General features: G+C 43.3%; 1 protein-coding gene across 15 annotated transcripts in view; it reads left to right on the forward strand.

Moving 5' to 3' along the window:
• The window catches only part of NAV1 (neuron navigator 1), a 2160095-nt gene that overhangs the window by 1968998 nt on the left and 175617 nt on the right, over positions 1–15480 (forward strand). For all 15 annotated transcript variants that reach the window (XM_085644319.1, XM_085644290.1, XM_085644280.1 and 12 more), the window contains one exon: positions 1598–1771. In XM_085644319.1, the coding sequence (XP_085500445.1) occupies positions 1598–1771 (174 nt within the window). The remainder of the gene's footprint in view (positions 1–1597; positions 1772–15480) is intronic.

A 15480-nucleotide genomic window follows, 5' to 3' on the forward strand; every position in this document is an offset into this window, starting at 1 on the left:
TTTGTTCCTATGCCCAGTAATAAATGTGTAAACTTGGTTTTACATTACATAACCAGGACACAGATCAGACACAAGTTAGAATTCTTATAGAGCAAATATTGGCCCAGAAGCTGAATAGAGGAGATTGCTTTTAAAACAGAGTAAGAAGTGGAAGAGCCTGGATGAGTAAACAAGGTGGAGCCGCAGATTTGTGGTTTTATGGTTAGCAGAGCTAGACCTAAACTGGGAAGAGATGCTGGAGGGTAGGTGGGTTTGGTAGCGATTGTTTGACAAGTTTGCAAGGAATGGCGAAAGGATCTTGAGGGAACATATGCCTGAATTAGGACAGATAAGGGTATATGGTGGGCACGATGAATACATTGTATAGACAAAACTGTGAAAGCAGAATTGGAACATGAAATGTAAGGGCCCACCAAAGCGAGAGTTGGTAAGCGGAATTGGATAGCTGTGCTCTACATAGACAGTCTGTTGTCTGAGTTAGGTGGACAACCCCAGAAAGAGAGGAGAACTGTTATCTAGGAATGACGGTAAGAGTTTCAGTGGCTTGAAAGATGACGTAGCAAAAATCAGGAGGTGTCGGAGGAAGTGACGATCCGGACAAAAAAGGATACATTAGATTTGCATATCAGAGGGTGATATGGGTGTTAGGTGGGAAGAGGAGGGCGAAATGGAAGGGTAGTGGAGTAGAAGAACTGAAGTGAGAAGCGCTGAGGGCAAGTTTTTTTGTAGAGTTTGAGCTTCAGGCAGTGGGACAACATCAACAGACTAACTGTAGACGGGCTGTGTGAAATAGAGTTATGGGAATCACACAAGAAAAAACTAAAGGAAATACATTAAGACTTGTACGTTTAATAATAACACAAACCAAAGAATGTGATGACAGGAGAAAGAGGGATTGATGGATAAGAGATGTGAGCCAAGGAAGTTTCTTTTTAGATACCGTATCAAAAGAGGAAGGCTGGAGGTTTAACAAACCTAGGTAACAGACTAAAAAAAGTTCTGAATTAAACGAGAAATAAGGAAGAAAAAAATCAAAAGAACAAAGTGTGTTTAGGAAGTTTCCATGTCAAAGGCAGCTTATTGGTAAATGGCAATGTGAAGGGAAGATAGCTCTGCATGATGTAATAATGTGAGGTGGTTACTAAGAAAACATCTAAGGGGTTATAATGAAAGCAGCCAAAGGTGTTTTTAGGTATGAAGAAAATCTATGGAAACTGATAATCCAGCAATCTCCCTGGAGGGCCAACTTTACAGTAGACCAAATGATCTAGGTGCAGGAATTCATAGAGAAACCCCCTGCCTTGCAGAATTCATGGAACTAGATGCTTGTGTTCTGTCCCAACTGGGGTGCCTTTTCTGGCATGAACTTAAGAGCGAGAGAGATTTGGTTTAAAGTTGGCCTTCTAGGAACTTAGGTCAAGGCTTAGTTTGAGATAGAGAATAGTCCTTGAAGAACAGAGGTTACCCACCCCAGAATTATTTTTGTTGTTGCTGAAGTACTTACTGTGGCATGCTGTCTCCTAGTTGTTCGTCTTAGCTCGAGCATACGTTTTCTCAGTTACAACTCAAGGCATTTTTTCTCTCATCTTTCTTCCAGTGAGCCCCACGTCTATCACAGCGCCAAGGATCTCCCGATCCAACAGCACCCCCACCCAGGACGCTGCCTTTGAGCTGTATGGCGGCACCTCACTGGGCAGCACCCTCTTGCTGGCTGAGAGACCCAAGGGGATGATGACCCGGTCAGGATCCTTCCGAGACCCGGTGGATGACGGTGAGCTCCCTGGCATAGTGATCAATATAGCATTTGTTAAAGTGTGCAGAGTTGCTGTTTGTTGTGAGAGCACAGTATTTTATGGAGCTTAGGAGCTCTATACTGCCATGGGTGACTGCTTTTCTCAAACTGATAAGAGTCCAATCCATCTACTTTTTAGTCCACAATCTGTACTATATTCAGTTTCCCCAGTAATGGCTGCTGTTTTTAGTGTGGAATTCGTGTAGTTTTATGTAAGTTTTTGTAAGAGATGGTTTTGTATGCATGTATGTGGGTATGTTATGTGTGTAGCTAGTCAGAGAGAAGTGCACTGAGAATATGATTTAAGATTGTTTAGGGAGAGAAACAGGTGGGAGGTGAGGGAAGACTGTACGCCTGAAGAAGGGATCTTCCCACAGTTACGTAAGTTCTTTGAATAAATCAATATTCAGCTCTTTCCAGAATTGAAGAAGTTGGGCTGTTCTGATTTATTATATGGATATTCCAGATTCTGGCTTCTTAGATGTAGAAGGCTTGTTTTCCCGTTTTTTCTTTCTTGCATTTTGTAGTCTCCAGTCTGGTGATGTCCTGGCTTCAGGTTTGACGGAACCCACAGTGGATGATTAGTTGGTTAGCCAGATATGCAGAGATGGCGTTCTTGGCAGCCTTGTAGAGGATGCAGTGGGTATTAAAGATTATGCCTGCTTACAGAGGTAGTCACTAGTTAGTGTTCCATTATGGTGAGCGTGAGGTAGTTGAATGTTTTCAAATAGTTGATAAACCTAGCTAAAATACCATTCAGGAAGGCCCACCTTGGAGTCCAGAAGGCCATTGTCCCCGGGTGTTTCCTCCATCCAGAGGTGATAGTACTATGGTTTGGATGACTGCTCTGAAATTACTTTCAGGGCAGAATGGGTGATTTCCTTCACAGATGTATCTGGTACCCTGCTGTCTTGTTGTCGTGGTGATGTATTCTTTGAGGGAGAGGGTGGCGTTGATGCAGAATAAGATTGTCCTGGACTGGTTCATAGTTGGCAGTTAAATCCATCAAGGATCATGTCATTAAGCCAGCTTTAGACAAGTGGTTTGTTGTAGCTGGCAAATTGTTGACATTAGTTCTTCATGGTGCTAGTTTGTTAGGAGCTGGACATCGAGGGCTGGGATGGAAACAGCACGAGTCGTTGAATGTCTGAGGCAGAGTTTACATTGATGTATAGTTGTGTGTTATTGGCATATTCAGGCAATTTGTTGTGGCTCTTCATGAGTAGGGTTCACAGTGATTCTATGTACAGTTTAAAGACAACCGTGGTCCTTGGAAATGATTGGGAGCTTGAGGGGCCCATCTGGACGAACTCGCGTCAGTTGTATAGATCGAAGGCGAACTAGTCGAGGGCATAACAGGCGAATTCCACATGAGACATCAGGGTGTGAATGAGAGGTTTCTTTTTTATATTTTATGCTTATATTCCCAATTTCTTAACCCACTTTAATGATGAGAAGTTTGGCTTCCTTTAAAACACTGACGTCCACTTTCCACTATTGATGTCAGTGAGTGAACATTGCAGGTAGATTTTACATTGTGTGTGCAAAGCAAGAGCAAGGTGTTCAAATAGGAATATGAAATGTGTCATTAATAAATGAAACTCGATGATTTAGAGAAAAAATATCTATTAAAATTTCACTTTAAAAACAGTAATAAAGACTAGTTAATTCCACATTTGAAATAATGTCTGTGCAAGGCTGTCCCTGTACATAATCAAGGCCCTCCCTGCACATAATCTGTCTTGTATGTAACACACTGAAATAGCATGCAGATCACAAGTAGCATAACAATTTCTACCGTAACACAAACCTACGCGTCAAGTGTATCATGCTCCCTTACGAGCACTTCACCATGAATGAATCTCGATTTAAGAAGTGTTTTGTTGACTCTTCTATGCTTTCACACAAGTGATGGGGCATTCGTATGCACAGGAGTTAATCGTCCATTACACTTATCATACCTCCTCCTGGTTTAGTGGAACCCTTTTTTTTCTTAATAGAGCGGCACTCAAGTCCTGTGAAGCAATGGCAAATTGGTAGTCAGTCACAGTACAAAGGAAAAACCCTTCAGAAAAATGTGTGAGACACAAGTAAAAGGTTAAGTTTTGTTCTTTATGCCTAGTATCCATGTACGATGGGAAACTGGACTAACACAGTCCACACAATCTACCTATATCTATTAAAAATGTCAACATATTTTAATAAAAGTCCCTGATGTCAGGTTGAGGTAGTTTGTTTTGATAGATTAACAAGCTTTCATACGTCTGCATGCTAATGGGTGATTACAAAACTGGTCCTTGTTTGCTAGAGTTTGCACTTGCATTTGTCGCATCGCTGCAAATGAGACCCCATGTATGGCACACATCGTTGCTCTCAATCGTGCCCCTGGCGTGTTTATCATCTTGTTTTTTTCCACCATCTAAATGGAACCGGGGATTGACAATAGATGCTCTAAGAGACAGTGTATTATTTTTAATAATTCACAAACTGGTCTGAATCTTTAAATATTGTCTATTTGAATACTGCTCGGGTGTAAAGGATGGTGTAACAAAGCGCTCCCATGGTAAATTAGCACAGTGACTGTACTGAACAGAGCAGAACCACTAACCAAGTATGTAACTATTGCCTAACTTGGTCCATCGTGAGGGGTGGCTGGTAGCCTGAAGAAATGAAAGCCCTTTATACCACATGAATCTGATCCGCTAGCCCTCACTATGGCCCAAGTAAGGCGCTAGTTACACACTCTGTGCTCATCTACCATGGGAGAGCCCTGTGATGTGCAAGTGAAGACTTTAGTCAAACAATTGGAGAGGAAGAACTTAGATTTTGCGATGAAGATGGGTGTTTTGGATCCAAGCCACATGCAGCTACTAACAGTGGATAAGACCTCTTCAGTTCTTTCATTTTGACTTGCAAAACAACTACTGCGGTGCCTAAGCTGGAGATCACCGTCCCCATAGAGCAGCGTGTAGCCTTGGAAAAAGGTGGCATTGAGAGAGAACAAACTGGTGGCAAGTAAAAGAACAAGAGCAACATGTTTTCCAACACGCAGAGTCAACTCTTAAATTAGTGGAACAAACTTCGACCTCGAGGGTCATGTTTAACTCTCATGATGCAACCCCTACAAAGCACTGGGCTAAAGTTGTCAATGTTTTCAATACATGGAATGAGTAGGCAAAGCCTTCCATGCCTAAGATAATAGAATATTGATTTTGGAAACAAAAAAGTTATAACTGATAGATATTAAGAGAACATGAAACGGCCCTCCACTGCTTAGTTCAAACAAAGCAAACATGAAGGAAACAACGCATCAAATCTGTTTTTGAACTTCGTTGATGTGGTTTAGATGAAAAGAAGTATCCTAAATATTTTGACTTTTGGAGAAGTGAGTACACGTTGCGCACATTTGAGCCTAGGATCATTATTAAACAATGGTGTAACACCCTGTAGGGGACCCTCAAAGAGCCTGTATTGTCCCGAAATATTGCAAATGGAATTGCCCACAGAGGCAATGGAAGGTGAGAGCTATTAATCTAAGACAGAAGCCCAGACTTGAATAAACCGAGTGTATGAGATAACAATCCTCTTGGAATTGAACAGTCACTAATCTGTTCTACAAGAAATTTAAATAATCTTTTCAAGGTACTATGAAGCATTGCATACTGTGTATCCAAAATGACATCTGTGGAATTGCTATTTGAATGCATCGCTTCTCAATGTAGTTATTTACAAATGACCCATGAAAGCATTATAGTGTTATTTTTAAATGAAGAGTTTTGTTTGTAACTGCAACAGATAAGCGTTTCTCAATTCTTTGTAGCATATAAGTGCCGTCAGTAATATTACACTCCTCTCCCCTTTACGTCACATTACTGCAGCAGCCTTTCTTAAGAAAATTCCTAGAACACTTCAGGTAGGCGAATGATGTTTCCCCGTATCCTTACCCATGCGACTATCCTTTAGCCTCCCCTTCCTATGCAGTACTACAGGTGACTTCCAGCAATAAAATAAACAAAAAACGGGGGTAGAGTGAATCGCCAACTGCACCTCTCAGATGCTACCACACCCATTGTCACTCTCCTCATCTATCACATAAACAAGCCTATACAATATAACTCTTCCTCCCCCACCATCCACCACCCAGTTGTATGTCCTCTTACCCAACAAACTCTATGTCCAAAACAAAATACAGAGCATTTAATTTTTTATTAAAAGCTATTTACATAAACCGTGTGTGCCCTTCTGTTGTTGAACTGTTTTGGACTAAAGAAGTGAAGTTCTTACTTTAGAAGGTCTGCTTTCAGGAAAACGTTCTGAGACGTTTTTATTAGAACAATTTATTTCAAGTAAATAGAGCAGCAGGGAAGTGCAACATTGAATCAGAACATGAGCAAGAGGAGACCCTGACTCAACAGCAGATGCAACAAATATACGCCAAAGGCGAAACGAGTAGTTAACCAGAGTACAACATGTTTCCCAACCTGGCTCTTTAACACCTGCAGTCAAAGGCCTAAAATAAATGTAACCCAGTGGCTATGGGTACTGCAGATGGAAGGAGAGAGGATGTGGGTTAATGGCTAGAGCGGTCGACCTCGAAGCTGAGGAACAGGGTTTGAGTCTCGGCAGGGGCCGCTCAATCTGTCTAACACAACTGGTGCTCATGTAAAGCGCTATATAACCCCCCCCCCCCCCCCCCCCCCCCAAAGTTTGTCCTGAGAAAAATGCCTCCATTGTCATCACACCTTGAATATGTTCCTTAAACCTGAAATCTAAACCAGACCTCCTCGTGGGAACAAAAGCTGAAAGTGGAAAGTAGAAACTTTCAAAGACCATGATAATTGCTGATTTAAGTCACTCTTGGAACATATTACAGGGACCGTTGGGATTAGTGCAGGAGTTCATGCAAGAGGAACAGAATAGTGCTAACAGTATTATCAGGGTCTTTCTGGACCATGTTGTGACTTAATCAATAGGTTTATAATGGAGCTGGTTTTAGATAGGTTCTCTGATGTAAGACTGGAAGCATACCTATGGGGTTACTATTGTCTGTTTGAATGACTTGTTTGCAAACAAATTGATAACGTGAGAAAATTAGACATAGCATGGGCTCTGTTTGAGAACTGGCAATTAAAAGCGATGGGCAGACAATACTTTAATGGAAAGCAACCACAGTGCAACTACTACACCACCTGAGATGCTTTGGTAATCCATCCAGCACCTATGCTGATAAAGATAAAAGAAAAAACGTCAAAAGAACTGTAGGAAGCTGGCTCTTTATGATGTACCAAAAAGAGTTGTATCGTTCAAAGAGTCCAAGTATTCACTTATAAGTGGACAGGAACTTGCTCTAGTAATCCCAAGGTGCTCCTGTAGTGGGTAGTGTGGCCGAGCAGCCTTAGGCTTATCAGAGAGGAGTGTTAGACATTTACAAATACACACATAGTCAATAGAATGGTACACACAACTCAATAAGGAGATCCACACCAATTTATCAAAATAGCGCATAACTTTATATAGATTTAGCCATCAGTATCAATACAGTCAGGTAACTACGTTTCGAGATAGAAATACTATTATGTTTTCAGAATGGGCACAGTGCCATTTTCATAGACGCCACTGTTATCCTATGGGAGGAAAACCAAATACATCATACCAGTTCTTTGCAGCAACTTATGAAACCAACCTCTGGAACTTAAGGTGAGTACAGGACAAGGTCCAAGGCAGAAGCAGCAGGTGACCTCCAGTGCCACTAGGGCGGCCGGGTGCAGTGGTGCAATAAAACGTTGGGTGCCCAATGTTAGTCTATGGCAGAGGTCTTCAAACTTTTTGACTCTAAGCCCTCCCTAAGCAAAATGTTTTGAGGTCGGGCCCACCTCCAAAACTTTATGGCAAGGATTGGGGGAGCGGGAGGGACATGCCGCATGCAGTGAGCGGGGCTTTTGAGATGATTTCAGGAATACTTTTTCTATAGCTTATGACCTGCATTGAATACGAGACATATAAAACAGCAAATGCATCAAACAAAAACATATTATCTTATTCAAACTGCTCCCCATAATTGGGGTGTTGTGAGCCCCTCACACTCTTTGACTCCAATGCAACTATACCTGCTGCACTAATAATAACTGCAGTCCTGAGTAGCAGGCTATCTCCTCTGCATCTTTTACCTCTTCCCCACCATGACGGATCATCACTTCGGTCCTAATGCTTGAAAGGAAACTAAGCTCAGATGACCCTTTTTTAAAGGTAGACAGTCATAACTGTGATGCAGTGGGCCCCTCAAATCCCTGGGCCCCAGTACTGCTGCATCTGCTTCTTTAATGATAACCAGCAGTGGCCACTTACACACTTGGCAGCAGTACCAGCTTCACTACTGACTGTCCCTTAAAAAAAAAAACACTTATTGTACCCTTCTTTGGGGTATCTCTCGGAAGAAGCTGTTTCTGGCCATTTGTAAACATAAAAATTAGTTCCCGTACTTACTACTCTGGGCCTTCTGTTTGACAATATCTATCATCTTGCTCCTTTCCTCTGTCTCCTAGACCATTACTGTGAGGCCCCAGGGGTCGAGAGGATTAGGGCTTTTCGCCTGAATGCAATCCTGCTGGCCTTCTACCTGCCACCCCATGGACTCCGCTTTCACAAAAAAACTGCCCCTTAATGGTTAATACTGACTTTGAGTTGCCTCTGCGTGAAAGCGAAGGGTGTGGTGGTAGTGCAGAAAGTTAAAAAAAAGAAACCAGCCTTCTTACCAGCCATTAATTGATTGAGTCACTTAAAGCCAGGGCCACTGGAATTATGAGTTTCTGCAGCAGCAGCGTTTTTCACATAATTATCAGCAGATTTCAACTACAAAACACTTGATTCTAGCTCAAACGTAACAAAAATTACTTGAAGCGTGACAGTGTTCCAGAGCAGCGGAAGGTCCTATGGAAAGATTGACTGGTAATCTTGTAGATGCTTACTGCTGTATTTGGGTGTTAAACTGGTACTAATGAGGTGAAATATTTCCCCAAAATAATGAAGTAATGCTAGCCACAAAATGTGGCGCATTGTGCCGCATAATTGACCTCTTCTGCTGAATAATTTCAGTGTCTCTGCTTAAAGCTTCTTGGTGGCAAAGTTTTATTCTTTTTGAGATGTAATGTAAGGGTGTTATCAGCTGCGATCTGGAGTAGTGGAGACACTTACAAAAATGTCTGCATTAGATACAATTTAATTACTTCTTACTACAAAGTTTTTTTTGTAAGAACTTGTTTTATCTCAATCACTGCATCATTTTCCAGCAGCCTAGTTTGAAGTATGTCAATACTGTTTTAAAAAAATGACTTACATATTCACAGTGTTTTCTGACACAGGCTGGGACCTCCTTGCACTATAAACAGGGCAACTGGAATTAAGCGGTAGGAGAAGGCCAAATAATGCAGCAGGGTTGACTAAATTTTGCAGCAAGCAAAGGCGAATTATACTGTGTAATGCTGCATATTTTGTGATCGCATTACTGCATTATTTAGAAATTTTTACACTTGTTAACACTGTCCTAGCTTTTATTGCCCCTCATGAGTACCACATTAACACCCACATACAGCAATAAGTAACAAAAAGGTGACCAGTCAACCTTTAGAAAGGGCTTTCCACTGCGAGGTAACATGCGTTGCTTCATTTTTAGTAACTTTTGAACCGTTTGAGCCAGAAACAAGTTTTTTTTTTAAATCTGCAAATTATGCAGAAGATGATGGATTATTTGGCAAATACGGGAAATCCATAGCTATATGCTGTGAGTGCAAGGTGAGCGTAAAAGTGAAGGGTGAGGATGAGGAGTGAGTTGTCTGAATGCAGGGTGCCTTCCCGGACACTTGAAGTAAATCATCATGTTATTGACGGCGGCGTAGGGTTTCAGATATAATGTAAAACTTTTTCTATTATGGCATTAATCAGAGATCGAGGGTGGAGGAAATAATGTGCTGATCCTGCAACAAACTTCCTGTCTTATGATGAGGGTTGCCAGCTCATTATTTTGATGTCCCAGTCGGTACAAAAATAAACAGTCACCTAAAGCCGTATTTTTCTCACTTATCTGTGCGTACTTCGAACAGCAAATATATATAGAAAGCACTTGTAATTGTGTTCTAGGGTGGCCTGAATGATTCAAGACTGATAATTAAAGGGAACAAAGACAGAAAATTCACATTACAAATGAACACGTACTTTTTTATTTATAACCCTATTATGTGTCAAGAAAAGGGTCTTTGCAGGCTCTTTAAACAACACATGGCTGGCATTTTTCCTTTGGCAACCCTACTTTATATTCCTTTTTATGAAATGCATTCTCACACTAGTAAATGTAAAATACAAATGTAAGGAATAGGCAGAGTGGGGGGCAGGGGGTACTGGAACCAGAAAAAAATCCAAGACTCAGTAACCACTATACAAAGGTATGTAAATATGCAAATGGTCTTTAAAGACCTGTGAAAAACACGGGCGTACCGGAGATAAGACTCCAGACACTGCCCAGCCAAGCCCACAGCAGCACACTCCCTGACCTCCGGCCCCTCTGATCTCCCTTCAAGGGCTTCTGAGTCAATGAAGACAGCCTGGAAATGCAGCAAATAAACTTTGCCGCACTTCCAGGCCTTCTTCATTTAAATGTACTTGCAGAGGCATTTGCGCACCCCACAGTTTGAAGACCTCCGGTCTATGAGGATCGGTCTTCATGAAAAGAGGCTGCAGGTTTGACTGGGAGGCCAGTCTGGCTGAACCAACAGGGAGGCTCAGGCCTCATTATGCTCTGCGACTTGGGGACACCTTTGGTCCTCTTCTCCAAGGGCCAGGGGTGACGGATGCAGAGGTACTTGGAGGCATCGGGTTTTTGTCACTAGAGATACGGTTGAGGAGTCCTGCCACAGAGGCTGCAGGCGGCAGAAAGTCAACAGAGGGCAAGTCCAAGGTGACCTTCATCTCTGGAAGGTGGTGGACCCCGTTGGCACCATTGGCCCACATAAGCTTGTGCTAGGTGGCTCGAGTGCAGTAGTGCTTTCAGGTGCCGGGCTTTGGCGTTCTGGAGTCCTCACAGGTCTCTTGAGGTGCCTACAGGATGCAAGGAAGCAGCTCCGTTGCTCCACTAGAGTTCCTGGTTTGTGGGTGAAGGACCGGTAAGTCTCTCAGGCTTTGAAGACGCAGAAGTTGCAGCACAATCTGTCTTTAGTTCAATTGTCGAAGTCAGTGGGCAGGCCGTGAGGGTTGGTGCCAAGGCAGTTGCTGGTTCTTCTGTTCTTGCAACTCTTCACGTCTGTCAGGTTTTAGGTCCTTAGGATCTAATTTCCTTGTGCGAGGGCCTCCCCTAAACACTGAATTTAGGTGTGCTAGGGACATGTAAGGTAGGAGCCAACGGGTTGCCTACTCCTGGCATCACTATGCCCCCATATGACCACTTCCTGTGGGAAGTGGGCATTGCCCTATCCCAGAGTTCCTAAGTTTGCCCTCACCAAGATTGCAGACTGAAATGTTGTCTTCACTTGAGGTAACCCACCTTCAGGGTAGAACTAGCCTGAAGGTGAAAACGCCTCTCTGACTACTAACTTTCCTGCCTTGCCCAGGCGCCAAACGGGGAGCCTGATTCGCATACCAATGTCAGTGGGCTCATTAAAACCCCCTGCCTTGGAATGCTAACTCGCAGGTCATCCTGTGGGAGAGGGTGTGAACACCCTCTGCCTGAGCAGGCTTTGCTCCTGACCTCCTGAGAGCAGAGGCCCTCACCTCTAGGGATCAGAAACTTGTCTGTGGTGGAATGCTGGCTAAGACCAGTCGGCTAGCACACTAGTAGTCAGTAGATTTTCATGGGGCACCTTTTTTTTAGTTTAAAAGAATTTTATTGAATGTCAAATACAACGGCAGTACATTAAATCTTATTTAGCAAAAAATAGAACAAAGTGCAATAATTATCCTAAGGAAAGAGAGAGAGGAAAAGAAAGAAAAAGAAAGAGGGTGAGAAGAAGATATCAAATGATATAACAAAGTTTATGTAGTTAAATGTAATAATTTACGTATAAGAACTCCTCTAATGAAACTATATAAGGTAACGAAGATAAAAATCACCATATACAAAAATTAACCTTATTAACATCAATTAACATCAAGGAGGTTTGGGAACTTCTTCAGTGCGAGGAGCATGCAAAAATGAGGATTGAGCAGACCTATTCAAAAAGTCAGTGATAGGCAACCATATTAGATCACGCTTAATAGCAAGTGAAATGGGGAAAACATAGGCCCTGTCTAGTCTGTGATTATAACAAACTCCATACCACCAAGCTTGGAAAGAAACATCCGAAGCGGTCTTCCAAGACTTAGTGATCTGTTGGAAAGCTACAGCTATAAGTAAGTCAACAATGGAGGTATTCACAGTGGAGGAGGACCAAATCTCAGAAAGACTACCTAAGAAAATATGAGAGAGTAAAGGGGAAATGAGTAGAAAAAATAATATTGATTTGATTCCACACCTTAGACCAAAAAGTAGATATCGCTGGACAAGTAAATAACATGTGCTTAAGGTCCACCACTGCACAAGTACAAGACCAGCAGGTGGAAGGGATAGAGGGATCAATTTTATGTAGTTTGGCAGGAGTAATCAGAAGTCTGTTGTATATAAAAAATAAAGTTTGAGTTGTATTCGCTGCTCTAGAGGATTTCCTCATCTTGATCCAAATTTTTTGCCAGGTTGTAATAGAGAACGATTCATGAAAGTCTGATTCCCAATCACTTTCTATTTTAGATTTTTCTCGAGTAAGAGAAGGGTCTCGCAGTTTTTTATAAATTTTAGAGGCAGAGGATGAAGAAAGTAAGAAGGGAAGAGTGATGGGAGAAGAAATGGAATGAATGACAGAAGAATTGAGGGTATCATAGCTACGCTGAGCAGCAATACATAGTGATCGAAATTTGGATTCAAAAGATAATGGTAGAGAAAAGTGAGCCTGAAGTACAGAGAAGGGAAGACAAGTACCATCTTGCAAAAGCTGGTGAGTCCACTTGAGACCGAGATCTCTCCAATCCTTCCAAATTGGAGAATGTAGAAAATGTGAGCGTTCATCAATACCACCCGAAAAAAGAGGAGAAAATATTTTACGGGAATTTTTGAGAATAGGGAGCGAAAACTTCTGCGGAATTCGAGGCAATAATACAAACTCTTCAAAAGTGAAAGGGTGAAAAAAGGAGGATTCAATCTCTACCCAAAGAGGTTGAGAAGAGAGATCAGACATATGCTCGGATAACAAAGAAACAGAATGGTTAAGAAAAAATGAAGTATGATACGAGGAAAAATCAGGAAAATTAACTCCACCCAAATGTTTGGGGCACTTAAGTTTTGCGAAGGACATCCTAGCTCTCTTATTCTGCCACAAGAATTTTGATAAAACCGAATAAATATTTTTATAACAGGATTTAGGAATATTAACTGGGAGATTCGATAGATAAAACCGAATTATTGGAACTAACATCATTTTTTTTTTTTTAAACCATTTTTATTAACGTTAATATTGCACCTTTCATCATACAGAGTTCATTCTCAAGACACATTTTGTAATCATATCTGTTGACTTTAACATTGGTGATAGCACTCTTTAGTGGCCATACGTCATCTTTGCATACAACACAGGTAGCCTCCTGAAAGCATTCCCATACGTGGACCCTGTCCCCTCTAATAGTGAAGTGTACCCTCTGTATTATTCGCTGAGGTCGGACTCTGATCCCGACAGCGGGGGTTCGCATATATGACCCCTGAATGTGTTCCATTTTCCCCATATCCGCTGCCATCGCCGGGGGCAACCCCTATTACCACATACCACCTTCTCCGCTACCATGGCGCCATCTAAGTCACGACACCACCATGCGTGCGAGGGGGTTGATTGCGCCCCCCAGTGTCGTGCAATATTCCTCTTTGCCAATACCAGTCCTATGGTCACCCAGGTTTGTTCGGCGTGGTTGAGGTCTGTATCATCCCATACATTCAATAAACACATCCGAGGCTCCGGGGGAACATCATGACCGGTTACCCGGGAGACCGTTGCCATAACCTCCCTCCAATATCCAGCAATGGCAGGGCAGTCCCAAATAGTATGAAAAAAGGTACCCTGGAGGCCGCATCTCCGCAGGCAAAGCGGATCATCCGCCCTCCCTATTTTATGTAGTGTGGATCTAGTGTAGTATATCCTGTGCAGTATTTTAAGCTGCACCAATTTTAGTGGGGATGAAACCGCCACCTCCCGCGGGGACGCCATTGCCTCCTGCCATTCGTGCTCATCCATGTCTCCTATGTCTACCTCCCACTTCCTTTTGAGAAGTTCTGTGGGGTCTTTTTGATGGTTCACCAACTTACGATACGTCAATGATGTAGCTTTCTTGGTCAGATAATCTGTGAGCAAGCGATCCTCGAGTGGGGAGGACTCGGGTGGGGTGGTCCCCCTAGGTATGGCGTCCCTTAATGCATGATGAATTTGCAGAAATTTGAAACTTTCCGCCCGTTTCATCTGATATTCTATCTGCAGTTGCTCAAACGGGACCACCTCACCCCGTTTCCAGAGGTCACCGACCTTCAGTTCCCACCCCGCAAATTCCTTACTTAAATGCATCATGCCTATCGCGGGGGAGACCCATAACGTCGTTTGTCGAGTGATCACCCCCTCCCAACCAAGCCTGCGCTGCGCCGTGTGCCATATGTGTATGGTGTGTTTTGTGGGGCCCGTTAGTGTATTTTTCAGGGATTTATCGTACAAGGCACGAAGTACTCCTGTTACCCCCATCTTATGCCTATCCATGCGAAGGGCCGGATCATCTTGCGGCGCATGCAGCCATTGATTGATTACCGTGAGCTGGGAGGCCCAGTAATATAAACGTATGTTGGGTAGAGCGATTCCCCCGTCGTACCAACTCCTCATCAGTTTGCAGAGAGCTATGCGGTGGGGCCCGCCTTCCCACAGCAGACTACCCACCTCCGCCTCCACCAATTTAAAGTAGGAGTCTGGGATCGGCATGGGCGTATTTTGCAGCACATACAGGAAGCGCGGAAGGGCCATCATCTTGAACAGGGCTGCTCTCCCCAGCAAAGTCAACGGAAGGGAATGCCAGTGTTTGACATCGCTCCGGAGTCTTCGAAGGGGCGGAAGTAGGTTGCGTTTAAAAAATAGGGCTGGGTCAGGCGTGACGTCAATGCCGAGGTATCGGAACCCATTCTCCGCCACCGATAGTGTTACTCCTCTAGGGAGTTGTGGTATGGGTCCATGTAGGACGTAAAGTACTGATTTCGCCCAGTTGATCAAATAACCAGATAATCTACCATACGATTCACAGATGTCTAGCAGGCTACTGATAGACCATTTGGGGCGCGTCAGATATACCAAGATATCATCTGCGTAGAGCGAGACGCGGTCGTCCCAGCTCTCTGTCCATTTCGGTCATGTTATAACTGGGTCCTGCCTAATCCATGCTGCCAATGGCTCTAGCACTAGGGCGAACAGTAGTGGGGAGAGAGGACACCCCTGCCTAGTTCCTCGCCCCAGCGGAAAGTCCTCCGATAGCCGTCCGTTCACCGCCACCTGTGCCAGAGGCACGCTATACAACAAACGCGACCATGCACAAAATTTGGGACCAAAACGCGCAAGCACCGCAAAGAGGAAGGGCCACTCCACGCGGTCAAACGC

This window comes from Triturus cristatus, chromosome 1_1 (genome assembly GCF_964204655.1).
Source record: "Triturus cristatus chromosome 1_1, aTriCri1.1, whole genome shotgun sequence".
Lineage (NCBI taxonomy): Eukaryota > Metazoa > Chordata > Amphibia > Caudata > Salamandridae > Triturus > Triturus cristatus.